Here is a 27785-nt window from a genome sequence, read left to right as displayed (position 1 = left end):
CAGCTGACAATATCGCAAGAAAACAGGAAATTAATAATTGTTAATGAAAAGTGAACTACATCACATTACAAACTTGTACAACACTAAAATGGAGAATTAAACATGAACTTTTTTACATCAGAGCATAAATCATGCAAATATGTTGACACAGAGAATTTGAACAAAGTGCTCCGCAAGGAGGCACATTAAATAATATTAACTAGTTAATATGGCAAATAAAACAATTCCCTGAGAACGTTAGAATTTACTTCTGTATTACTCCGTACTCACCACGAGGATATTCCAAAACTGAGGCCACAGAGCTTAATGTGTTCACAACAGCTTCCCCATATTTTCTAACTCGAACTTCTGCATCATCTATTTCTGATGCATCATCAGATGATCTGTCATTAGAAACTGCAACAAATGAGAGAACAAGAGAAATTACCGCATTCGTAGGAAGAACATAATTATTTATTTCGATTCTAATACAGAAAGGTAATACTTTTTCCTGCACTAAGTGTGGGACAACAACACACGAAGCACCACAGCCTAAGAATAAATAGCTTCAAGTCAGCAGTGTTTTGGAAGTATTCCATCCCTGTCATCTTAATGAAAGGAAAGCAGAGGAACGTAAAAACAAATGAATGTTTAAAACTGCTGGGCTGGAACTACAGTGCCTTTCACGGTCGAGGTGGCCGTGGAGCGGCAGCTAGCACACCGGAAAGTAAGAGCGCATCTGTCACATTGTAACTGTCAATAGAATTGTACGAGTATTTAATTACATAGCCAGCAGTTCCAGTTACGCGGATGTTGCATCCAGTTTGCCAGCAGACGTGCTCTTGCTTCCTGGTATGTTAACCACCGCTCCACAACAAGAAAAGTTGAGACTTTACATTCTCGTTCTGAGAGGCTTTGCGCATTTTAGTCGTGGGAAGGCTATATCTGGGACACTATATTAGAGGAACTAATCAATTTCTGAATCTATGTTATGCTAGGATAGGTTCTATCCGGCTTGTCAATTCAAGCACAAGAAGTTACTGTTCAGCATGTGGAATTTTCATACATATATATCTGAAACTTGCTTAACATAATTGAACATTACACCAATTTTTTTTAACTCTTACCATAAAATCCACTCCAATGCTGTTAAAGGGTATAAAACAAAGTGAAAATATTACATCTCAAGCATGAGTATCAAACTTTAATGTTTCCAAATTGCTTTCTTCCATGATGTTGCATATTTTCAACCAATCAAAGTTTGTTTAGGTCACTTTATGCTCAGATGGGCCCTACAGTTTAAAATAAGATCTGAACCACTATGCAATGTGCTTCCACTAGGAATTGAACCCTTATCCCTTGCGAATCAGGTAACATGGAAACATTATTCTAATTAACTACAATGTTGATAAGGGGTCCCGGGTACGATACCCGGTGAAGGCACATAGTGATTCGGATCCCACTTTAAACTGTAGATCCAGTCCCAAATAACTTTACTGTGCATAAAGTGGACTTAAAACACATCTCAATCAATACAATGATGATACTGGTCTTATCAACAACAATAAAATATGACATTCACAAGAATGGGATGATAAAAAACTTTAAATTTTATGAATGTAAGACTGGTTGGTTAAGCTAGTTTGTAAGTTCACTTGATGCATAGAAAGGCCAATCGGGACTGGACCTACAATTTAAAGTGGGATTATGTGCCCCACTGGGTATGAAACCTGGGACCTCTTGATTACAAGGTGGCAACGTTACCACTACACAATCCCAGAGACCGTACCAGCCTGAAGAATGAAATACTTTCATAAAAGAAGTATTAAATAACATATATCACACATATAACACACTTAAAATCTCATTGCAATTACCTTTATTATAACAAATATCACAGACACGAACTGGGGTATCCCATCCTCTATCTGGAACAGGCATGGATTTTGAAGAGCAGTTCTCGCAGAAGCCTTCACCACAGGCACGGCAATGGTGCTTGGATTCTGTAGATGGAAACCACATCCCGCACTTGAAGCACTTCTGGAAATTGAAACCAAATTTCATTAAATCATTCATGATTCAAGGGAGAAGAGCTGTAACTAAAATTGCCTGCCAAAATTAACACTTGAAATACAACACAAATAATTTTTCGCCAACAAAATTCCACAGGTCGGCTCCTCCACATGTAGTTTACAAAATATTTTTTAAAAAATCACCTTAAACTAATAGGAATGCATGATACATTCAAACAAGAAGTATGTTTTGCTTTTTGGCAACATTTCTGTACCAGTCATATACGTCTTATGCCACACATAGCATTTAGTTGACAATAATAGGCATGTATTATCATCATCACTGTTTAAAGTATTGACATATCTAAATAAATGTATTTTCATTAATTAGGGTGATGAGGATGATTGAATGAAACTGATAAACAAACTTTCACAAAGGAATGTTGGATATATCTAATTATTTATAGTTTAGTGCAAAATTCTGTCATTTAGTTATTATTTTATTGTTTATAAATATACACTGGTGTGCAAAACCTAAGGACGAGATAGATAAAGTAACATAAAATATTTCGTAGTCGGTGCAAATGAATGAAAGCCCGGCAGCATGTTGCCAGAGGTTGACTACACATGCACAGGGACCAAGAAGTTGCATGGCATGACGCCAGCGTGACCATTGCGCCGAATGCGTCAGCTCCAACAACACGAAGCAGTTGAATGAATGGGACGAGACAGTGTGTGTCAGTCAGAGGGCTGTTAAGGTGCATTGTGGTGGTGTTACTCACAACAACATGGCCCGGAGACAACATTTGGATGCGTTCACACGGGGAAGAATCATGGGAAAACTGGAAGAAGGACGAAGTGTGACGAGTGTGGCCCAGGAGTTTGGGATTGCCCACAGCATTGTTTCACGTGCATGGAGAGCGTTCCGAACCACAGGCACTGCTGTGCAAAGAGGAGGTGGTGGTCGACCACGGTCAACTACAGCAGCGGACGACCGCTACATTGTGCAACAGGCACGCAGGCACCAACGTCAAACAGCGGGTGGAATTGCAAACACATTTAACAGGACCGCGATTCGTCCAATCTCACGATCCACAGTGACACGTCGACTGCATGGGTGTGGTCTCTTTGCCCGACGGCCATTACGTTGTGTTCCGTTGACACCTGCGCATCGGCGGCACCGTTTGCGGTGGTGCCAAGAACATCAGGACTAGACTGAGGAGGAGTGGGGTCGCGTTCTCGTCTCAGACGAGAGCAGATTCAATTCGAGTAGTGATTCTGGACGTAAACTCGTCTGGCGAGAGGTGGGAACACGCAATGAACCTAGGAACATTTTCGAGCATGATCGTTTTGGTGGTGCAGGTGTTCTTGTGTGGGGAGGCATAGTGTTGCATGCACGTACCGACCTCTAAATTTTTGAACGCGGTACAGTCACCGGTCAACGTTATTGTGACACTGTTCTCCTTCCCCACGTACGTCTTTTCAGAGGTGCAGTCGGCCCCGAATTCATCTTTATGGATGATAATGCGCGACAGCATAGAACAGCGCAAGTGGCGGAGCTCTTGGAACGAGAGGATATTCGGCGTATGGACTGGCCTGCCCGTTCCCCCAACTTGAATCCCATCGAGCACGTGTGGGATGCAATGGGGAGACGTCTTGCAGCACGTCCATATGCACCAACAACCATCCAACAGTTGACAACAGCGCTGGTGGAGGCATGGATTACTATACCACAAGAACTCGTTACCAACCTTCTGAGCAGCATGGGAGCACGTTGCAGAGCATGCATCGCTGTCCGTGGTGATCACACACCCTTCTAAGGACCATTTCATTACTTCTGTAATGTCACGGGGCCATCATGAGTCGCAGTGCCTTCCGTGTAATTTCCGGTCTATGCGTAAAAATGTCATTTTCTGTTCTGATCATCACGTGTTTTTCTCTGTTCTTTCCTGTATCATACTGTAACATTACTTTGTATGTATGGTTCAAGTTTCACCGATCTATGCCGCTTGTAACTGACACAGCATGCGAAACTTACTTTCGTCCTTAGGTTTTGCACACCAGTGTATAACTCATATGCTCTGTTTTTGTAAAGGAAATGTTCAATGTATTGGTATAATTTTCCAATCAGTTCTAAATACTAAATAACAGAACGAAGAAAATATGGTGCTTGTGGAAAATGTTATTTATTTAATTAACATATTTAAAAATTAAATACTGACAAGAAATTTCCACATTTTTTTTAATTCTAAGGAGAAATTATAGCGTTTTCCCCTCTTGAAATGGTATTAATCATGCTACTTGTATTTCCAGCCAATAAAAAGAAAAAGTAAAGCTGCTACACAAATAAATATAACAATCTAATGATCTAGCATTCACAACGTTTATCTTAAATTTTTTCAGGCTGTGTTACAGTGTATCTACTTGGAGCACACATTGGTAGTACGAGTTGAAGACTCATGAATTTAATACCCAAAATTGTATTGGAAGATAATGTTATATTGAACAGGGTGGCCCATAAGTCATGATGGGGTTTGAACAGCTAATAACTTTCTTGATTATTATTTTTTTTTTCCTCAGAAATCATAGCCTACATTCAGGAGATTTATCATGGAAATATTCACAACTGCACGGCAAATCAAAATTGTGGAGTTTTATTTGGAAAACGCCCACAATAATAAAACTCATTCCAAACAAATTACGAAATATAATTTCCTGACCTGAAGGCTCCAGACTCTTTCTTCTTGTGTGAGGTTATTGGAAAGAGAGGGTGTGCGTTAACAAGCCTCAGACCATCCACCAACTGAAGGAGAATATTCGTACAGAAATTAGAGCACTACAGCCAGCTGTCATGGAACATGCCGTAGAAAGAGAACGTCTTTGCGAGACCAACAATTTGCATCATTTAAAGGACGTGATTTGCCATGTAAACAAATTTCCCAGCTTTAAACTTTGTTGTAACTAAAAATGGATAAAAATACTTAATAAACAAAAAAGTTATTAGCTGTTCAAACCCCATCGTCACTTATGGACCACCCCTGTCCAAATAAGTAAATATTGAAATACCTTAATTTCATGATTCGGACGCCAATACTTGGGAGCAATCTGGTCCGCCATCCACGATGAGAGCATACGGGTAGGCTGGGAGCCCACGCTGGCCACCGCTTCAGACAGAAGCGTGACTCCATCCAATACTTTCTGAGCTGCATTCTGTGTACCTTGAAGAACTGTGCTTGCCTGTAATGTATTACATAAAACCAGGTTGCAATAGTTCAATTGGAAGTCAGCGAGTTTCCTACAACCATGAATTGTCCGTGACCGTACAAGGTATACATCTATATGATATTACTTGAATTCACCAGATTAGTTATTAATGTAAGCTCAAAGTAGCTAGAAAAGTATTTTTTCCATGAATTTCATCACCAGCAAGCATTATAAATCTGCCATATTTAGGGATTTCACTCTGAAGTTGGCATCTCTGAGGGAGAGTCAAATGTAATCCTTAAAAGTCCGACAAGAAGCGTACGATATAGTTCAAATTTATATAAGGCATCAACTATTATTTACAAAACAACCTCACCGATGATGTGAACTTCAAAATGACACTTTTGTCATTTTAAGCCTCCTCCACACACACTTGCACCAGTAAAGAGCAGTGGTTTCTTGCCCTCTGGAAGCCTCAAACTTCTTGAAATTCTCCCATAAATAAAAATTCATTCTCTCTATTCATGCTTACCACACAAGCAAGTTCACAAACGAAGGAGGAAGTTCGACAATATCCTCAATTCGCAGGCAGATAGATGGGTGGAAACTCCTTCGCAGTGGCTCAAAAGTGACTACACATACACCTCGAAGATTATTGTTCTTGAGGTATACATACAGGCACTAACTCAAACTTGAAATTATATGTAGATCAGCAAAATGCAGCAAACTTGTGAAACCCTACATGAGGAAATCTACTAGACAAAAAAAAAAAGACAAATTAAGGTTTTTCATCTGACTCTCCCTTGTATGTTCAGTGGAAGTGCCACACCCACCCTCTTCGAATTCCTGTTTGATGATGACAGATGTGTTGTCTGACAAGTACGATACCTTCAGTCGCAAAACAAACCTTTTTCCCGCCTCTCAACATGAACCCTTTTCAGTCTTCACTCATGATGAGGATGGACTTCGGACATCCATTATTGTCAGGGACCAACATGTATTTCTTTTGCAGCATGCTGCTAGGTGCACTGTTGTCGCCTGTTCATTTGCAGTTGACAGCTGCTCTTCAGAGCTAGCTGCTGCAATAGTTCATGTGGGAAGTGCAAAATGGCATACATTTCTTTGGTTCTGTCTTAAAAGAGTGAGCTACATGCTTGGCAAATCTAGTGGTCGCATGTTCATTTTCATCTAGGCACCTAGCAGCATGTGACAAAACAACACACACTGGAAACAAGCCAAACAATAACACAAGTTCTCAGGAGGATGGTGGCAGTGGCAACCAAAATTAACAGATGTTCGAAAAATCTGTTTCACAGATAAATACTTTACTCTGGTACATTAATTTGCCACCATTTTCTCATTCAGTAAAACGTGAAGAAACTACATACTTAGAAACATATTTAAAAGGAGATTTACATGACAATTTTGAAACATTAACAAGCTTTACAACTGGCAGAAGAGCTAATTTCCGAAGATAATTATGTAGAACTACACATTTTCAAGCCTTAGTAAAAACTGAAGTTATTCTTTAAATTTGTTGAAGCTACATTATCTGCATAAAAATCACCATACAGCAAGCTCTTAACAATCAAAATCTGAAATCTCCACACTTACCCCTGGCCACACGTGGCGGATCTCAGTTCGTACAGCTGCATCTTCGGGATCTTTGTTCCCGTACCAATACTGTCGACTCCTGTATATCACTCCGCAATGTGGACACTCCAGAACGTACCTGAAAATGCATAGTGTCAAAATGTGCAAGCTGGGCTTCTGCAGACACAATGGTAAAAGATGTTGAACAGAATAATATATTAAAATAGTATTACTACTACAATACCCTCAACTTTCTCCAAACAACCTGTATTGTATGACAAAAACACATTCCTGTAGGACTGCAATTGTTCATAATGAGATAGACCGATTATTTGTCTGCTCTTCCTCAACTAAAATATACGTAATTACTAACTTTTCTTGACAGCGTGAATTGATCATCCACTAATACAGTTTAACATGTAAAAATATTTCTACTTATAAATAACAGCTTTTGTCATGTGAAGATAATTTATGTAAGTTATGATTATTTTGCCCTAGTTTATGATGCTTCATTTTTTTTAGCTTGCAGTCCTTGTAGCAAAATTGTTTGACCGTTTAACATGTGTAACCATTGAGGCCGCAACAGCAGCTTTGTGAATAAGATGGTGAAATTAAATGATTTGTCTGCTTCTCTTGTATTTTTGTCATCATGAGAAACATACTAAAACTTCTTGAGATCAACATCACCAATATCCCTCAAATTTTGGAACAAAACTAGACACTATTATAAAAGGTATTGATATATATGTAAACAACCTATTTACAATGATGACTATAAATTCCAACACACTTTACAAATGAAGCATAAAAACACATAAATCATTATAAACACCCACTCACTCCTCCTCTCTCTTCACGTGCTCCTGGGTTTAATCACGGGAACTACAAAAGGAAACAAAAAAACTCAAGGACAGAAACAACAAGTAGAAAAAACAAAGTAATTAAGGAAAAGAAAACAGGGCAAGTCAACAAAAATTTACATTTGCAATTGTATTTAATTTGGAGAGAAAACTTTTTTTTTTTATTCGTCACAAATTGCTGCGATTCTGCTGAAATCACTAACCAAGTATTATACACTTAAAGTAATTTTAAACCGCGTTTACCGCAACCATCATGAATAACAACAACAGGTAAAACAAAAACTGCATACGGGTATCTAAAATTACATAAAAACAAAATTCCTGGACTTTTCCACTTTTGCAGTCCAAGAATCAACATTTTCCAGACCAAATATCTGGGGCAATTAGTGTACATGAACATGTTGAGAAGAAGGTCACTATATTTTAGTGAAACATCCACACTTAGAATCCTACATAAGCAAGTTTTAGATTACCTTCACATGTAAAGGCCATGTTGTGAAGAGACATGGAATAGGAATTGAATCTTGGGCAAAGAGTGTTTCTACGTAATAAATGAAATGTATTGACTAATGATTAACAACAAACTCTTTTTGTCTGTGATCCCATAGCAATTGTCGTGGAAATAAAAGAGTAAAATTGAGCAATATATTACTCAATCTAACTAACCAAACAAATCTATCCCCACCTACCCAAATGACAACAAGAAAGTAGTCATTTCCAATAGAGACTTGGGCCTCCCTGATGGGACACCATCGCTTTGTAATCAAGCGGTCCCAGGTCATATACCTAGTGGAAGCACATAAGGGTCTGGATCCCATATTATACCATAGGTCCAGTCTTCATTAGCTTATCTGTGCATGAAGTGGACTTAAAACTTCAATGTACACCAATAGCCACTTACTATAGTAGGTTTCTAAATGATGAAAGAGTTCAAGACATTACCCATTTTCCTAGAAATATTTAATACACAATTTCTGCTGTAACTAACTGCAAAATCAGTATAACTGAATATAGTTGGTCCACAACAAACTTAAATTTCTTGCTTGTCCCTTGCCTTTATTTTGCTTGTTTGTTAAAAAACCTATATTTACTGTAGTGCTACAAAAATGTTGAGCCCCCCCAAAAGTAAATTTTCATGACATTTCCATAAAAAGTAAATTCCCTGCCATTTCCAGGCTGTGAACACCCTGTATGCAGATATCCTGAAACATGCTATTACATAAAAGCAACACTGCTTTCTTTTCATCTTAAATCACAAATTTCATAATTTTTGCACATTTAGTTTTTTCACTCAAATGACTGTTTCATCCACATGAATTGTCGTAAGAAAATCAACAAAGGAATTAATATGAAAATGTGGATCACACAAGTTGGTTAATGAATAACAACATACAAAGGTAAAGTGCTCCCCTGTGCACAGCACCATGCCATAAAGGCATATAGGGGGTGTGGGGGTAACGCCCCACACTTTCTTGATCCGGTCGTGAGTGGGGGTGATGTGATCAGCATCACGCCCCTGACTGCCTTTACCCCCCAAGGGTTTCCAACATACAGGAGATTCAATTTATACGTTGTCTTATATTTGTTTTTTTTCCACATCCACAAGTCTGAAAAAAAAATATAATCACAGATTATACATATTGTTTAAAAAATGAAACGTGGCACATATTCCCTTTCACGGTCGAGTACCTACGTAGTTAACTAATAATATTACATGGTGGGCCAGTTAGGAAGAGGGAACATAAGCATTATGGAATATTGAACAGAAAACATCAAGAATGTGTTCAAGGTAAGAACTTTTCTTTCTTACAAATATGTGAAGATGTGATGTTAATTCTCCAAGTTATTATTGGTATATTTCAATTGCCAAATTGCATTTGGCAACATCCTGCATACACTACTGTATTTAAACTCTTCCTTTTTACAAGCAGTGGATACCTCCTTTATGATACAAACCTCAAATGATTCTTCCCCTGGAGTAATTCAAGAACACTAAAATGGCACTTTTAACAAAGTCAACCAATGGCTCTATGTGTTTCTCAAACGTTTTGTATCTTCAATTGTCATAATGTATGCTTCTCTATCATAAAATCAAAGAGCAGATGATGTCATATCAACAACAGGACCATCATGTAAACAGTTAATGCAAAAAGTTCCAGGACTATTGTTAATGTAGACACATTGCTAAACTTCTTAGTATGAACCTCCTATGAAAATTTCATTGTATTGGCTCATCTGGAAGTGAGCAATAATTGGTAAAACTTTCCATCTTTTCTTTTGTCAAAATTGTCAAAATGAAATAAAAGAGTTGCAATCAAATTTTGTTTAAAATGTGGGAAAGTGAAAATTCTCAATTCTGCAAATCACTTTCAGAGAAGACTGTTTAAGCCATAGCAAGTTGTTCCAAGTGGTATGCAAGTTTTAAAAATGGTCGCGAGTCATTGGAAGAGGCACTCCTCCCCTCTCCACAAGCATGACAGGAGAATGGCAAGTATGTTCGTGCTGCATTGTCAGCTGTGTATCAAAGAACTTCAGTATCAGTGTTTATAGTATTGACATTACTGTCCATTATGTGCTCGGCAAACAAAAACTGTGTGACAAGTTTGTTTCACACTCGTTAACACTGGAGAAAAAACAAATGTGTGGTGTGAAAGCATCACAAAATATTGTTGAATGGGCTGATGACAACCTGAACTTCTTTCAGAACATTGTCACAGATGATGAGTCGTCGTGTTTCTAGTACGACCCATCGAGCAAATGCCAAACAACCAAACTGAATGGCCCAGAGAAGTGCAGAATGATAAAAGTAAGGACCACAAAATCGAAAGTGAAAACAATGCTTATCACATATTTTTTTTGATTCAAGGAGAAACCCTGGACAGGCTGTGACTGGACCATTCTACGCAGAGGTGCTTGATCGACTTTCGAAAAGACTTGGCTGGTTAGGCCAAAAATATCAGGAGAATGGTTAGGAGAATTGGAGATCATCCAAAATATGGACATTTTGAACTCAATGCCAAAGGATTATTACACACGCCTTCGAGAGGTTGTACACGTCTCATACGTGTATAGAGAGGGAAGGAATGTATGTTGATTGTTAATGTTTAGCAGACAGAGCCTTGCGTGCCTGGAAAGCCTCAGAGAATGAGACTTCGGAATAACTTCTGGAATTTCGCTTCTAGTGTCGGCCCTAAGGATGCTGGATGGACCAAAGTTGGAGGGAAGCCCAATAAAAGACCACTCTTTGAGGATATGTAATGCCCTTGCCAAAGGAAATTACTGCATTCAGAAGTTTTCTATAATTACGGAAAATTTCGAGCTTTGGGCCTTTGCCCACATGCCACCTCTTTGGACACTTAATTGCAGCACGTTGCTTAAAATGTTGGCTTTTACTCATTCTTACATGTCAAATTGAAATTTTTACAAAAAGATGCAGTGGTTTAGAAGTTATAGCCCTTTATCTTCAATTTATCCCGCACTAACAAAATGGAAACAAAGGACTTTTTCAAATGGTACTTGTTAATAATAGTAACAATGGATATATTATTTTGTAATTCGAGTATGCAATATCTTTAGAGGTGTAGTAATGAAGAAATAAGACAGAACAGAAATATCGTGTATAGTTTTCTAGAAATGGCATGTTAATTCTGCCATGTGGTCCAGGCAAATTTCAAACTTAGGTACTTTGACCCCAAGTCCCCCCTGGACCCTTACTTGTCACACATTTCTTAAAGTGTTGCACTTTTGTCATTCTTATACGTAAAATTCAATTTTTTCAAAAAGATGCATTGGTTTAAGAGTTATAGCCATTTATATCAATCTATTTCATGATATTGCAGGGATAATAAATGGAAACAAAGGATGTTATCAAATGGCACTTGTTAATAATATGCAGTAAAAAAAGGTAAAGTGCTACCCTGTGCATAGCACCATGCCATGAAGGCGTATAGGGGGTGTAGGGGTAACGCCCCACACTTTCTTGATCCGGTCGTGAGTGGGGGTGATGTGATCATCATCATGCCCCTGACCGCCTTTACCCCAGGGTTTCCCCCAGGTACCCATGTTATTCGACACTGGGTGGGCGACGGGGCCGCTTCCAACGTTACAAAAGTTCCCGGATTTGAACCGACCGGGGATCGAACACGGGACCTTTAGCATGGTAGTCAGATGCGTTACCGACTGAGCCACCGCAGCCTCTCAATAATAATATGCAGTAACAATGGATATATTGTTTTGTATTGAATATGTCACACCTACTTACGTAGACAAAACAACAAAAAAAGAACTGAAATATCTTGTGTAGTTTTCAAGAAAGGTACATTAACTGCTGCTTTGCGCTGCTGGCTGATACATCGACCGTCCCTCCTCAATGGAAGTACCTGCAGTGGTCAAAATTTGAACCATCCTCCCGCTAACAGTTAAATAATAAAATTGAATTTATCTGAAAAATTGTGTTCTTAGTAACACTTGTCAAAGAACTTTCTTAATGCACTGTGTAAGTGTGGCACATTAAAATTCTCCCATTCACAATAAAACATTCAAAAAAGGTACACACACAGATTACAATTATAAATACAGATTACAATTATAAATACAAGTAACTGATAATTACCCTGACCATGCATATTTAGCCAATCCAAACCAGGTGGTGTCTGTTGATGCAGAAGTTTTGGGCACAACCACAACCTCCTGCCCGTTGCTGTGGCACAACTTACAAATGTAAACACAGTTCTCAAACTGGTGCTGATACCTGGCCAAGGGGAGAAAGGTAAAAAAAAAGTCCTGTTGGTATGTTTTTTTCTAATTAAACACACACACATTGCAAAAAAACATGAACACACAAAAAATCAAACTAGCTACATGAAATCACTAACATGCAGAGGATACATGCACGACCAAATCCTTCTTAGCTCTGCATACAAGTTGTTTAAAGTCCATTCCAGGCAAGAGAAGGTTGGGATCTAGGACCATGCACCTCCTCCTTCACTTACAAACTTGTTAGTCAAAATTTTGTGAAGAGCATTTTTTGTACATCTTTAGATTGCGAATATACAATACAATACAATACAAATCCCGATTCATAAGTTGCCAATTGCATCAGTCTGTTACGTTCAAATTTGTATGGTGCTGGCTGAAGAAATTTTGCTATACAAGAAGGAAGACTACTACTTGTAAATTTTTTGTAAAGTGATTTAACCCATCCGCTTACCATTTAAATGCCAATTTTTTTGCCATGAAATACCATTTAAATTTGGCTATCTCCCGTGAAGGTTGCACAGCAAGACAAGATGTCAAATATTGTTTAAACTATCCAAGCAATTTACGTGAAAATTTTATATATTGAAGTGGAAGTATAGTAATAAGTACGCACATATGCAGTTTACTTGAAAGGTAATTAGAAACTCACCTAATAAATTTGATCACACACATCGTTGCATTCCATTTCCATTCCTCAACCTTTTATATTTTTCCTGCCACAGCCACCTCTTCCTCACTTTCACTACATTCTTCAATTTCACTAACATAAAATGAACCCCCTTGTTCATCTCCCCTTCCTAAATCCACATTTTCCTTTTCATCGCTATTGAAAAGCAACTTTTCAATCGCAGAATCATCTACAACATTCTTATGCAACATGTTTGCAAGAAGTAACAAATGAAGGTTTGTTTACATGAGAAATTACTGAACAAAACACGCTTGAAATGGTATGAAAAACTTAGCAGCACAAACATACACGTCATAGATTTGAAAGATCATACAACCTCTGCCATCTATTGAATGAAAAAGGAACTACGTGATGAAAATCGGGAACCCGTCGATTCGACGACTAGGTACGGGAAGCGAACATCCAGTCAGGCCGTCGATTCGACCACTAGGTAAGCGGATGGGTTAACTGAATAAAAAAAACAACAACTTGTCTTTCAGTTGAAAGTTCTCTCGATGCAGAAATATCCTAATGGTGACTTTTCAATGAACTTGCACAAGACAATATCAAAGGAACTGGCAATGTTACAGTGTTCAGGTTATCAGCATACAAATTACTAGAGGCACATATTTTTGGTAAACAAAAAAGCAAAATTTCAGTACAAAAACAGGAGTCGATTTTGGGTTCAAAAGTGGTAAATAAAATAAAATTTCGGTGTTACAGCGGTGAATAATCACATCAAAAGTGCTATATAAAATGACATTTTGGTTTTAAAATTGTGAATATAATCCTAAATTTGATTTAAAACTGTACTTATTCCACAAAATAAACTTATCCCTTCTAATAGCACATTTATGTAGTTACCAGGGTATTAAGTTTAATCCTGTGTAAAGGGATCCATTTTTGCTTCTCAAATATTTACAGCAGAATTAATCAATTCTCTGTGTATTGCATAACTCACAGGATACTTCAGAAAGAGTTGTGTCGGTATATAAACGGTAAATTTCGTGTTTAAGAGTATATTTCGCATTATGTCGTGACAAAACGGGGTAGAAAAATGCACCTCTCACCTTTCAGAAACATGAAAAATGAACATTACAGCATGTTATTTCATATTTCGCGTTTTCGTCAAAAACGAAATTTGCATGCCTCTACAAATTACCCATTTGAACAAGAGCAACATTTGAAAAATAAAAGCCTTCAATAAAGCAAACGGGCACTGGACAAATTTTAGAAGTTAATAATAATAAAAAAGCTACACATTTTCTTTACAGACAACCAGCACATCTCCATCTGCTTCGTTTTTAAACTTTTTATTTTTGTAAATTAATTCATTTTATCCTACAATTTAATGAATTTCCAATTTCTTTATCCACTCATGAGGAAGAAAACAGGTTGTTTTAGAACATTGGAGAGAGAGTGTTTTAGTTATCTAGTCTATCTGGTTCATTAAATGTTATTTATCGCATTGATGGCAATTTGCAAAAATATATATATTATTTTATGGCCAACCAACATTTAAATATAGAATAATGTTGACAGGGGGAAGAGGGTGCCCCACACTATTCACCTTACCACTCACCCAACAAAGAAGTAAAATTAGATATCATCATAGCAGAACCAGAGGAACAGGAACATAACTCCGAAAATGCAGTTTTTTGTTGTTTAACATATCTCCTCTTAAAAGCTCTGTTTGGAGTGAGATCAACATACCTGCATCTCTTTTCAGCGGTACTCAATTATCTCCAATTCACTGATTTTCTTTTAGTCAGACATATTCCTAAGAATACATTATTTCCTCTCTCCTGTAAATTTGAAGTTATGTCTATCTGGTTCTCGCACGATAAAAACATGGTGTACGAAATTTGGATAATATTGCCATATCATTTTATGTTTTTCTGGCATTATTACCAAGGGGAACTCACCTGCATCGTGAAGAGCATGTATGTGGCTCATTTTCCTGCATGTGGCCCATGCTGTTGTCGCACCTGGCTTCACAGGAGAGACACTTGACAGGGCAGGTGAAATACTGATCTGGGAATAGATCTGGAGGGGTGTCCTGTATCTCCCCGGAAAATTTGTCATTTAAAACCTGGAAAACAAATTAGACCACTTCAAATGGACATGAAATGGCAAATAAATAAATATTAGGGATGGGACAGATTAATCAGTACTCTATCAGTATTGGCCGATATATCGGTGTTGATTGATTGATTTATTTTATTTTACATCGCATTTTGTGCCTCTTGGATAATTTGCGAAGATGTGGATGAGTGATGAAATGATGAAATTGATGAATGGACATTCACAAACAACCATGCCTGAGCGGGATTCGAACTCGGGATCCCTGGTGTCGCACTGCGATGTGCTAACCACTCAGCCACAGGGTCCGGCAGGTATATCGGTGTATTGGTAAAATTACCGATTATTTTACAGATATATTGATAAATATCTCATAATTTAGTGCAAAATTCTGCCATTTTGTTGTGATTTTTATGGATAATCTCCATACCCTACTATATGAAAAAGTAAATGTCTAAATATGCAATTGTTTTTTCACTGCAGTCACCTTGAAACAGACATTTATTAAGGAGGTCAATGGACCTTTCTGGTTCTTCAAGGACTATTTCTAATTTTATATCAGATCGGCAAATTTTATATCGGTACTTTATCGGTATTGGCCCATCCCTAATAAATATATATTACACAAACAATAATTATTTTAAATATTCCTGTTCCTCTTATTCATAGTTTTTTTTAAAAAATCTAATATTAAAGTTAATTTTCCTGTAGTTTATGGTTATTACAAGCATAACAAAACAGTTTTTCAATGTGATGTTTCAGGAGAACACACGCTCCCTTCGTCAGAAGAATGCGTACATACAAGAAAAACTAATATTTGAGGCTGATCGGATGTAAGGAACACACCAACGTGACAACCATGGGAAAATTCCTTGCCATCCTAACTTTGACAAAACTTCTGTAAAGATTCCAACTGGATAGAAATCTGAACTGGGATATGAACTTAGGTACAATACACGAAAACAAAGTCATAAGCTCATAACAACTAGGCTACCACAGACTGTCTGCAACTGAACCAAGTTGAATTCAATTGACTTTATTGCTGGGCGAGGTTCAGTTGTTGCTGGTCTACCATCTAACCCCAAAAGTATAAGATAAAAAATACAATCATGATTACAAAGAAATTAAATGACAGAAAAGTACAATAAAATACAATAAGAATAAAATCATAGACAATAGAACAATTTGAGCAATGCATAAGAATATAAAAGTAAAATTAAGTTGAAAGCGATTTAAAAATAATTTCTGGCAACTCACAGTATTTTTCATTATTCATGTGTTACCTTCTCATCATTGATCAGTGATTCATGGGGCAAATCACGAAAACGTTCGAGGTTTTGTTGTTTCGTGAGATTCAGTAGTGCATTCCAAACCTTGTGATAATCGAATATATACAAACTTTACGATGCCAGGGGTCCCAGGTTCAAATTCCAGCCTGAGCACATGCAATATTTTTGCAGTGATGAGAGAACACAAGATTCTTCCAAAACTTGCATCCATGGATAGTCTCTCCTTACATTTTCGTATTCAACATTCAATTTTCCTTTCTAATGATCCAACTTTTGCCAGATGTGTAAATTCTTGGTACTTTTTGTTAATTATCTCTCACAAAATTTGACGAAAATGTATATCCAACACACCATATTAAAGAACAAAGAATGATCCCAATTTTGCAAGATTTGTAACCTTTTGATATTTTTGTTACACATATTTTTTCAAGAGGGTAAGTTCAATGTATCTCTTGTAAAACTTAACAAAAATGTGATAAGTCTTGGGGAAAAAAAAACTATTTCCCTTATCCCTCTCCCCTCAACACACACACATGCTCACAAATAAATTTTACCTGGACATTGTGCATCCCTTCCCTCCCTTACAGAGAGAGAGAAACAGGAAAAAAGAGGGTTCAAAAGCAATGAAAAAGGAGGAAGGTTGGGGTGAGAAATTATAAGGGGGGGGGGTCAGATGTGAACCACTATGTGCCTCCACGAATTTCACTTTTGCTATGAATTATGGCAAGGTTAATATTATGTATATACACACTTTAGATAACTCCGGATTCACTATACTGTTCACAATATAAAAGCTTGATAGAGCAAATAGCACAAACATATGTTAACTAAGCCTTCTACACCGAAACGTATCCCTGTAAATTTTATAATAAACATACCTTTAACGTCTGATAAACAACATTTGGATTTCGAGCTGAGCGAACAGTTGTGTTCTTCAATTCATTCTGCACTGCCGCTCGTATCCCTGAGAAATCAGTTGGTAAGCACATTGTCTGTATCCCAACATATTTTAATGAGCTGAAAGCTTCCATCTTCAAATTCAGTTTGGTAAATTGGTTCCGGAGTATGTCCTCTGCACTCTCAGTCAATGCTGAAAAGATAAAAAAGCATTGGGCCATTCATGATGTACTTTTATGCATGTTTCACGGACACTTACTTTCCTGCTGACACACAGAATATAAGAAATGAAAGTAGGCAATTATAAATTATTCTTACAATGAAGTGGTTATTCCTTTTCTTATATCTAGGGACCTTGACTTATTTTATTTATTGTCATTTTTCAGCATTATTTTCCCCAAAATTTGCACTTTTACTTTAGCATGTTCTTATCAAATATTCCAAAACTTAATATTTCCATTTACACATAGTTTCATGTAGCTATCGTAATTATTCCATGTATATCACACTATAGTTTTTTGTTGGGGGGAGGGAGGGGAGTAAAATTTGAAAAACATGCATGTTATACACTTGTAAATATGGTACATTATATCTATTTTTTAAACCTAAAACACAAGAATCGTTTCGGATAATATTTCTTGCTTATGCACAAAATATGTTGAAAGTCATGAAAAAATCCACAATGTGTGTTGTTTCGCGGCGAAAAATCTGTTCAGAACATGTCACTGCACATTCATAAAATGTGTATGTCTGAAGTGAGCATCAATCACACTGATCCATTCATATTAAAAATTATTAAATACACAAAAGCAATATACAGGGTGAGCATAAAGCCTCTCCACATTGGAGTTTAGGTGTTCATTGGCATTTGACTAACATGTTTCCAAAGAGCTAGAATTGGCGAGATGGCCCAACATCATGACCTCCACGTTCTCCAGATATTACATCTCTTAAGACTTTTTCCTGTGGGGGATACACTGAGGACAAAGTGTACAATTCAGCAGTTCCAGATGTTGAAACATTGAAAGCGAGAATAACGTAAGTGTTACCAACAGTGACTGACGAGATGTCAAACACATGGGAAGAAATTGAGAATTGTTTAGACATCCTCCATGCAGCAAATGGCACACATGTTGATGTTTATGAAAAAAGCAACAAACTTGTTATTTTGGGTGAATTTCGAAAAACCTAACCTAATAGGGTGCCATTTCCAAAAAGAACCGTAAGTCTCTACCTGGTGTACTTTTTGTGTGATAAATGTTTGAAATCAGGGTAATACTTTATGCTCATCTGGTATGTTAATGTTTTTTATCTTTTTAGATAAAACATCAAAAAACATAGTTCACTTATGTGGCATTTGATTTCTTACGTGAGAATTAATGAAGCAAGTTGCAACAAAGAGTAACTGTTGCATGTCAAACAAGCATATAGACAATCTATTTAACTGCAGGAAAAAAATCGAAATTTACATATGCAGGTAAAATTAATGCAAATACAAGAAAACTTACATGATTGCAATGGTTTTGTGTGTCTTGTCTCATGGAAAATTATTACGGCAGGTCCTAGAAGAGAGAGTGGCTCGTTAACCTCTGTAACCTCTCTTTTTCTCCCAACAGTTTGCAACGCCAGTTGAAAGTGATGAGTGTACACGCGAGATGCTCCCCCGAGGAAAGTGTACATATCACTGTGCAGTCGTTCAGCTCTGGTCCTATATATTATTACGTCAGAAACTGCCAAAACCTGAAAAGCAAAATATAGTTGTTATTGAAAGAGAAATGTACTTCGGTCATGCCACAAATATCATTCAACATCCACATGCTTTTTATTTTAGGACAGGAGGAACACCTATGTCCCATTGGGAAGATGTTCTGCTGAGGTATGGAACTTATTACTATGCAACATTCACATAATATATCACCATTTAATTCGTCTTTTTGTTCGAGTTTGATTTTCTGAAGTGCACTTTATGCACAGAAAGGCTAGTCGGGACTGAACTTACAGTTTAAAGTGGGACCCGAAACACTATGTGCTTCCACAAGGTATCAAACCCGTAACCCTTTCATTATAAGGTAAAAATGCTACCACAACAACATCAGGGAGGTCCCCAGTTTGTTTGTGTCTCATTTTATTTGCAGTGGAACTTCACTTTTACATTTAACCATCTGTGGTGTACTACAGAGGCTGTTCAGCGTATATTTGACCAAACGCGATTCCTTCCCCTCGTGCTCAGAATGAACTCGCCCAACCTTGGTCGTGCACGTTTGTAAGTGTAGTGTGTGAGCTGTAAAAGAGTGGTTGTATTTTCTCACTGGGCCGAAAATCCTGCCCAAACTGAGCCACTTTTAGGAGGAGTACGTTGTATAACTTTCCAAGTGTTTGCGTTTTCTTGCTTGGCCGAAAATGCTGCCAAAACTGAGTCGCTTTTGGGAAGATTATATTGTAGCCCTTTATGATGCAAAGTTCAGTGTCAATGATCAGGAAGTAGTGTAAGAGCAAGGATTGTGACGTTCATTTCACTTTATTCAAGAATGTGATCGGCAAGTATAAGGATTGCATGGCCCCAGCATTCGGTTCTCCAACAAAGGGGACGAGAACACGGCCGTGCACACAAGCCACCACCAGTATGCAGGTGCAAGGTGCAGTTAACAGTTTCCAAAGACATCTGCATTTTTGGTTGTCACAGCAACGTACGATAACAAGGAACATGGAAGAACTGTTACTGGAAATGAGTGTGGTTTTAAAGTTTGAACTTTCAAGCAACTACTAGACAATCAAACATATCACAGTCATAATCTATTAAAAACATTAGAAAGCACGTAAAAACAAATATGAAATGTTTACATACAAGAGGAAAGCACTCACCTTAAGAAGCAGCCTTGTCCTTTGTTTTTCATGATTTGTCGATCCTAGCAAACCTTCTGTATCTAAACAAATTACTCGTAGGTGAGGATCAAAGGCAGTCCAAACGCCAAGGGTACACGAGTCCTGTGCGGCAGAAGTCGTGAACACTTCATCGCCGTTGAAGAAGGTATGGTTGAGTGTGTGGGACTTGCCATCACCAGTACTCCCGAACACCGAAACCACTTTCACTCTGGTTGAACCTTGGCATCCCAACCTACTAAGAAACTGCTCTGCAGAAACCTAACAAAAATAAATTAAACTGAATGTGTTGTAACTGGACACATCGAAAGACAATAAAACTACATCTAGGCCATGCTGAAAAAAAGGAGTGCATTTCTAATTGATATTTGCAGATATCCTGCATGTAGGTTTACACATAAAAAAAAAACTTCAAGCCTTAGACTAAACCTCTTGATTTTTAAAAAAAATCTGGCTTAAAAATTAATTTTTTTAACTATTGTTACCCAAATCTCAAACTTTATTACATAATTTTCATAATTAGGATGAATTTTTGAGCAAACCTTCTCAATATCACACAAAGTGTACTTCATGAATTTTGTTTCAGGTCTCTAGCTCTAATAGTTTTTGAGATATTAAGGTTTCTGTAAACTGCTATATGAGCCCCCCCCCCCCCAAAAAAACCATGCGCCATTTTTGTAAATGGAGAACCAATGACAGGAAAATATTTTGAACATTGTTTCATATCTTAGAAATGTGTACAAAATTATGAACTAATTTTTTTTTTTTTAAAATGGTCATGGAACCACCATTGGATGATTTGGTATGGAATGACCCTCTAGTGGTTCCAGCACACATTGCTAAGTGAAATCACAAGCACGATTCAGTCAAATTAAAGACACGTGTACACAAAGTGTATAAACATCAGAAAGGAATGATAGTATAAACATAGTGCTCACACTAAGGTAATGTAACGACATTTGGAGTCATTTGATGTAATATTTGTGTCAAGTCAAATTTTGGGCAGTCAGAATTTTGTGGCGCTGTTATCAAACAAAAACATTTAAATTTAAATGGATAATGCTACTTTTATTTTGTTCCTTTCAAAGCACTTTTTCGTTTTAATTTCTGTACACAAAAAGGTAAAAAAGATTTTCAAAGGTGTTTATTTCTTTTCTTATCAGAGCTGTTCTTGTAAATACCATAGGCAAGCAACACACTCTTCTATAGAAGGGAAATTTGTTTAATAAAAGTTTGCTACGACTGAACTTTAATGAAATGTGATAAGTACTGAATATCAAGGTGATCAAAGCTGTAATTCTCATGCTCTGAGTAATCAATCTATTAGGGCTGAGCTGAAACCAATTCCTACCGATACCGATACTTGTATAATTTCAGTTTAAAATAACAAAGACTAGCTGCTGAGTCCTAAAAACTCAATAACTTCCATTAGGAAAAGGAGAGAGAAGGAAATGAGGGAAAGAGGATTGATTGATTGAATTGGTGGTTTTAAGTCAACTTTATGCACAATAAGGCTAATCGGGACTGGACCTTCAGTTTAAAGTGGAATCCGAACCACTATGTACCTCCACCATGTACCAAACCTGGAACCTCTTGATTACAAGGCGATGACGCACCCACTGCGCCATCGGGGAGGCCCTGGGGGGAAGAGGAGCTCGCGGCATTGCGTACAAAGCAAATATGGCTGTAATAGGTTAGAAGGTCAATATACCGTATTTACGCATGTATAGTGCGCGTGCGTGTATAATGCACACTCTGGTTTTGGATGGGTAAAAATGACAAAAAATTATATCTCGTATACAAATGCGCAGTACAATACAGTTTCAAGAAATTGCTTTCTTAGTTGTAGGTCGTAAATCTGTTGCTACGCTGATCAAGAGTGAATGACATCATACCTATTCAATTGCTCATTCCTTCTTTTTCAAGATATATACTTTCTCTTTCCGTGACTAATGTAACATTTATACGAGGCACATTCAGGACCTTCCAAATAGCAGTTAGCAGCACAAGATTTCTTCCATTAAGGAATTTATACACTCCATGTATGTCATATTATTTGGCCAGTATTTTTATTATCTTTCTCCTTACGTTTTCTTTCATCCAAAGTACCATAAAAATCAGAATGTTTCTTCATTTTTTGATGAACTTATTTCAACCGCATTTCACATTAGTGTCGTTATCTTGTATGGAATACTGTTTCCATATTCAGAAACTGCAGGATTCAAGCTTTACGATATATAACATGATAGGGTTCCGTAAAAATGAAAAATCAATGCAAGTGTCCCAAAATCATGTAATGACCCTGTACGGTGCAAAAATTTTGGAAAAAAATGCACATTATACATGTGTAAATACGGTACTCTTTTTCTTTTCAATTAAAGGAACGTAGTTTATATACAGCTTTGCTAAGAAATGCTCTTTGTTATCATAGACATTCTGGTGACATTATTGAGAATAGCAAGAATTTAGTGCAGTTGCAAATGCTGCATTAGAAGGGCGAACTCATTATGAGGGTTGTCACTGCCTCCGTGGTCAACTCCAATACTTTCTCCCCAGAGCTCAAGTGGCGCGAGACCTATTGCATGAAAATAATGCTTGTTTTGAAAACATCCACATTCTTACCCCATGAGTTTGCAAGCAAGAATTGAGAATGAGTAGTTTCTTTAATTTCCACACAGCGTTGACCACCAGGCAGTTACATGCCTTTAATGTATGTTTGGTTGCAGCCCTTTCACTTTAGTCTGGCATTTGATCTTGTCATCTGCTTCCCAGAAAGGTGTATTGTTTTCGGGAATGTGCGGCGCCCCAACCTGTCACAAGGAAGGGTAAATGAACCTTTTAAAAGGACAAATCTTGAAACATTAGTTTTTTCCCCTTAGCCACTCAAAATCTTTGGTATCGGATGGTATCCGCGGAGAAAATTCAACCGATACACACACATCGGCATTGGCTCAGCTCTAATATTTATATTATTGTTTATTTTGACAAAAACAAGCCACTGCCTACTAACCCCACCACTAACAGCCCATTGCACAGCTTATATTTCCCCAAACAAACTGTATGAGCTTTGCAGTAAAGAAATGAATATGAGTTAAATGGCCCAAACATAAGAATGCTCATAATCAACAGTGCTAAGACAATAATACACCTGTCTCAGTAGTGGCCATAATTTGCTTCTTTTCACAGGATTCTTGTCCATGGTACAGTTCGACCGACATTGTTTGATTGTTCTTTAAGTCGATGTTGCTCTTACTGCGTTCATTAGCCTTTAATTCTTCTTAGTAAAAGTGACAATTTCAAAATGTTAAAATGAGTGCATCTAAATTGTGTTTATAAATTATACAGGTACTATTAATTTTGTTGACTACGCAATTCTGGATACATACAAAAAACATGTCACATGACAGCCTGGTTATGTATTTTGTGCATCTAAGTCTGAAATTTGGGTGTAACTTACACAGAAAACATTAGTGCAAAATGCATACAATGCAGAAGGGGCATTCAAGGTGGTTTTGGACATAATATTCATAATGAACTGATTTCATAGAAGTAGGGGAGACCGGGGTAATTAGAACAGGAAACAGCCTGTAGAAGTTCCACTGTAAATTACTCAGAAAGTTACTGATGGATTTTTTAAAAATTTCTACCATTTAAAAGGACATCTTTTGTATATTTTTGAAAAAAATAATGACCATACCTGCATTGCAAATACTCGTCCAAAAAAAAAAAAATTGTCATGACACCATAAAATTGTTCCAATTACCCCATTTGGGGTTAATGGAACACAAGTTAGAAATTTCAACTGAATAACTATAGATTGCTGTTGGGGTAATAACAACATCATATATAAATGTCCCATTTACCCTGCAAATTTGAACACAATAGCTCTACTTCTTCTGGAGTTATCAATGCTTGTTTAAATAAAATCCCAAGTTAACGTCTTTTTTCATAAAGTTCAATTTCCCAGCTGTGAAGCAAACATGTGTGAATGAAAATCAGTGTTCTATGATTTATTTGAAAGGTTACAGGCCATTCTACAATGTAGTAAAGAAAAAACTTCTAATAGTTACATGTACAATCTAGTATACCCAAGCGAAATCAAGCAAATTACGCAATGTTCTAATAACCCCTTTGCAGAAATTTTTGGGGTAATAAGAACTTTGCTTATAAAAACCAGGCAAATTGCCCATAGACAACCAAACTCACATGAAAAGATGTGTGCCTTTATGTTTTATTATAGGGGTGAAGAAAATTTTGCAAGGTTTCTTTCATTCACATCCAGTATATGCAGAAGCAGAGAAACACCAAGTAGCATCACATCATTTTTTGCAGGTGTATAATAAAAGTCAAATAAAACTTACTTTTGTGTAGTTATTCCAATAACAAATTTTCTGCATGTAGGTTTAGTGTAGGTACATGGGTATTAAATGTTATTACACCAGTCTTTTCATTTTAAATTATTCTACATTAACATGTTCCAATAACCCCATGTTCTAATTACCCTGGTCTCCCCTACTTTATGTTATGCGTGTGATGCTTAAAAAATGTAGCAAAATTTGACTTCATTTGTCTGTGAAGTATGTAGGCTACAGATGCTAATAATTCTTGTTGGTGAAATATGCAAATTATATGCATTCACAATTTAAACTCTAAGGCAATTAAAAATAATTTTCAGATTAATTCTTTGTTATTTACATGGAATAGGGCCACTTTACGTGGAATGCCCCAGAAGAGGATGATCTTATCATGAACAAGAGTATTGTGGGTTCATTCATGCAAATTACCTTCAAATGCTCCTTCCCGTCAAGCAGCAGAAGAGACTTGCCATTGAAATCATCCGACATGGCACCCAACTTCAGCGATGTAAGTCTAGATGTCACAGTTACATCCGGTAGGGAGTTTAGAGACCTGTTACTCTCCTGGTCAGAATCCCTTGATGGCTTCTCCTGCACCCTCTCAAGCTGAGGCACGCTCTCCAACGATTTCATGACAGCCGAAGAACCCTGCTGCATAAAGTGGTCATCTGCCATGTGCCTGCTCATGTCTCCTCCATGGCTTGGGAAAATATCAAATTGCCGTGAGTCACTCAGTTGGAAGACCATGTAGCACACAAGTATTGCACGTTTGACAAAGGGGACCACCCCATTCTCATAAAAGAACAAGTAAAAAAAAGTTCTTTTCCTGGGTACGACGTATTAGTCCATTACTGCATTCTGAGCATATAAACTATGACTGCTGGACTGAAACTTGCACAACATTTACCTGTAAGTATACAAAGTGTCCAAATAATGTTTGTTAATGCTACATGACTAAAGTAAATACGAATACATAAAATGAACAGCCACCAGAGTAAAAAGCAAAAATAATCTTCAGCTGGAAATTACATGAATGTTTACTTTCGTAAATACACTCAGTGTTCAAAGTGATGGGAATGCTGGGAGGAGGGGGTAACCTCCTGCCCCTCCAAGCTAGAAAAATGTATGCAAAGCATCCCCCCATCTAACCAGTTGCATGTCCACGATTTTTTTTAAGGAAGGGGGAGAGGGGTAAGTATACTTTTTAGTAGTCAACCCTCATTTTGCCATCTTTTCCTACCTTTGACATTATTTTTTTAATTCTCGGCCAAAGAGAGGGTTATACCCACCCCACCCCCTTGGGCACTCTACTGCAGCTAACTCATTGTCACCATGTTAAACATAAAAGCATCCCCACAATTAGAATCATGAATCAAGCAAACTTCCACATCTAGGAATTTCCATTTCAAAATGCTGTACACACAATATTCAATTCCACATCAACCAGAAATATGAAACAACTATACCTGACTGGGAAGTAACATGCTACCTCTCCCCCCGCTAGATATAAAGCAAAGCTCATGCAAAAGGCTCCTGAGAAACACTGCTCATGGCTTGCCATTTGTATTGCCACCCCTCGAGTATTCTTAGGTGAGCTCAGCAGAACCCCAAACAGGATGTTGACCTTTTTCTTAATTAAAAACAAGACCATGGCCACAAACTCCTGGACCAGGTAGCAAACACAAAAACAACTGTCAAAAATATATAACAACACATATGAATAAAAAGTGTATGCACACAGTATTACTTGAAAACTACACATCAAAACATAAAAGAATGCATGTACGTTACTAGTAACAATCATAACAATTAAAATGTATTCATAAATATGCATGTCATAAATCCAAGTAATTTTGTGTATATGTGTAGGACTGCATTCTGATTGTAGTGCAGTTATTAATGAGAAAAGCATGAGGAAGACATAATAAGCAATCTTGATTTGTATTTCATGGAACATGTTTTTTGTTCGTTTGTTGACATTGGCAACAAAAACTAACATGTTGCTGTTGTTGGTGTTCTTTTGAACTGAAAAAGAAGGTAAACACATACGTGAGGGCATCGAAAGTGCAGAAATACAAAGGCAACAAACAACTGCTTGCTGGGAAACATGTACTGTACATGTTAACATAGGGCAGAAAATCATTTTGCACAAAGGCAGGAGCAAGTAATCAGTATGCCCTTTTCATATGTATGTCTAGACATGCAGAGATTTTGCAATCTTTTAGAACAGGTGCATGTATAAGAAAAAACGCAGAACACTGCAGTGTTATATTAAAGAACATGAATTACAAATAGTACATACGTAAAATATTACTAGGAAGATTTTGCATTGTCCTATATTAGGAAACAAAGAAAATATTTTAAATTTATTCTTACCAACTCTGGCCTGCTCCGAGATCAACCTTCTTTAACAGTAAAACGCATTTCCTTTGCAAGCGCAACATAGCCAAGGTCAAGCATTATCAATATTGTGGAATAAAGCCAGACATACTTATCTGAAAATCAACTATCCAAATAACATTTTTTACTACAGATCTGTAGGTGAAAACACAATGCACAATGTTCGAGAAATGTTGCAACATAAAACGTAACATACACTCGCTGACGATCTATTCGTTGATATTCACTATCGTCAGTAAATAAACATTACGCACGTGCATGTCCTCTTTTTCCCCAAACACGAAGCTTATTGTGCCAATGACAATATGGACATTCATCTAATTCTGAATCCAAACAGAACTTTGTGACTTACCGTAAATCTGTACTATTGTTCATCCAGCTCAATAATTTTACAAGAATGTCGAACTTCCTGCGGTTGTCATGCAAAATAAAATTTTACATAATACAAAGTCACGAGACACTTTGCTTGTCACGGACTTTTCATCTTCTGCCAACGACGTGTAGAATGGTAGATGAATCACGGGCTTCGGGCGTTGTGGTTGGCCGGTTGGGCATACAGAAGGAACTAAGTTCATAGAGAAATAGCATCTTCAGCTTTTCGCATAAATTTGCTTGAAAAATTTATTGCCATTATCATGAGTATGTCACAACGCATGAACACAAGTCCTCGAGTTATCTAACAAAGAAATATTTTCCGAAATATCTGTGGCGTGGTATTCGTGCAGTGAAGACTAGTATTATATAATTTATAGAGCATATTATTAACATTTTTTTCATCTTTTGCAAACTTGATTTGAAGCATTCACGAA

The 27785-nt window shown here is 37.2% G+C and overlaps 1 protein-coding gene across 3 annotated transcripts in view; it reads right to left on the bottom strand.

Moving 5' to 3' along the window:
• The window catches only part of LOC145980960 (zinc finger FYVE domain-containing protein 1-like), a 36506-nt gene extending 8996 nt beyond the window's left edge, over nucleotides 1-27510 (bottom strand). The window contains exons 1-11 of one of the 3 annotated variants that reach the window (XM_083114048.1): nucleotides 27329-27510; nucleotides 25006-25483; nucleotides 20204-20482; nucleotides 18850-19081; nucleotides 17323-17534; nucleotides 14999-15165; nucleotides 12261-12398; nucleotides 6810-6927; nucleotides 5058-5228; nucleotides 1857-2019; nucleotides 271-396 (exon numbers count right to left, since the gene is read on the bottom strand). In XM_083114048.1, the coding sequence (XP_082970174.1) occupies nucleotides 271-396; nucleotides 1857-2019; nucleotides 5058-5228; nucleotides 6810-6927; nucleotides 12261-12398; nucleotides 14999-15165; nucleotides 17323-17534; nucleotides 18850-19081; nucleotides 20204-20482; nucleotides 25006-25323 (1924 nt within the window). In that variant the 5' untranslated portion in view covers nucleotides 25324-25483; nucleotides 27329-27510. Of the gene's footprint in view, nucleotides 1-270; nucleotides 397-1856; nucleotides 2020-5057; nucleotides 5229-6809; nucleotides 6928-12260; nucleotides 12399-14998; nucleotides 15166-17322; nucleotides 17535-18849; nucleotides 19082-20203; nucleotides 20483-25005; nucleotides 25484-26952; nucleotides 27167-27328 lie in introns of those variants that run through there. The other 2 variants (XM_083114050.1, XM_083114049.1) reach the window with 2 other exon arrangements.
• Nucleotides 27511-27785: the final 275 nt, after the last annotated feature.

The sequence above is a fragment of the Lepisma saccharinum genome, chromosome 28 (genome assembly GCF_977018435.1).
Source record: "Lepisma saccharinum chromosome 28, izLepSacc3.1, whole genome shotgun sequence".
Lineage (NCBI taxonomy): Eukaryota > Metazoa > Arthropoda > Insecta > Zygentoma > Lepismatidae > Lepisma > Lepisma saccharinum.
This window is presented reverse-complemented; position numbering and strand designations above follow the sequence as displayed.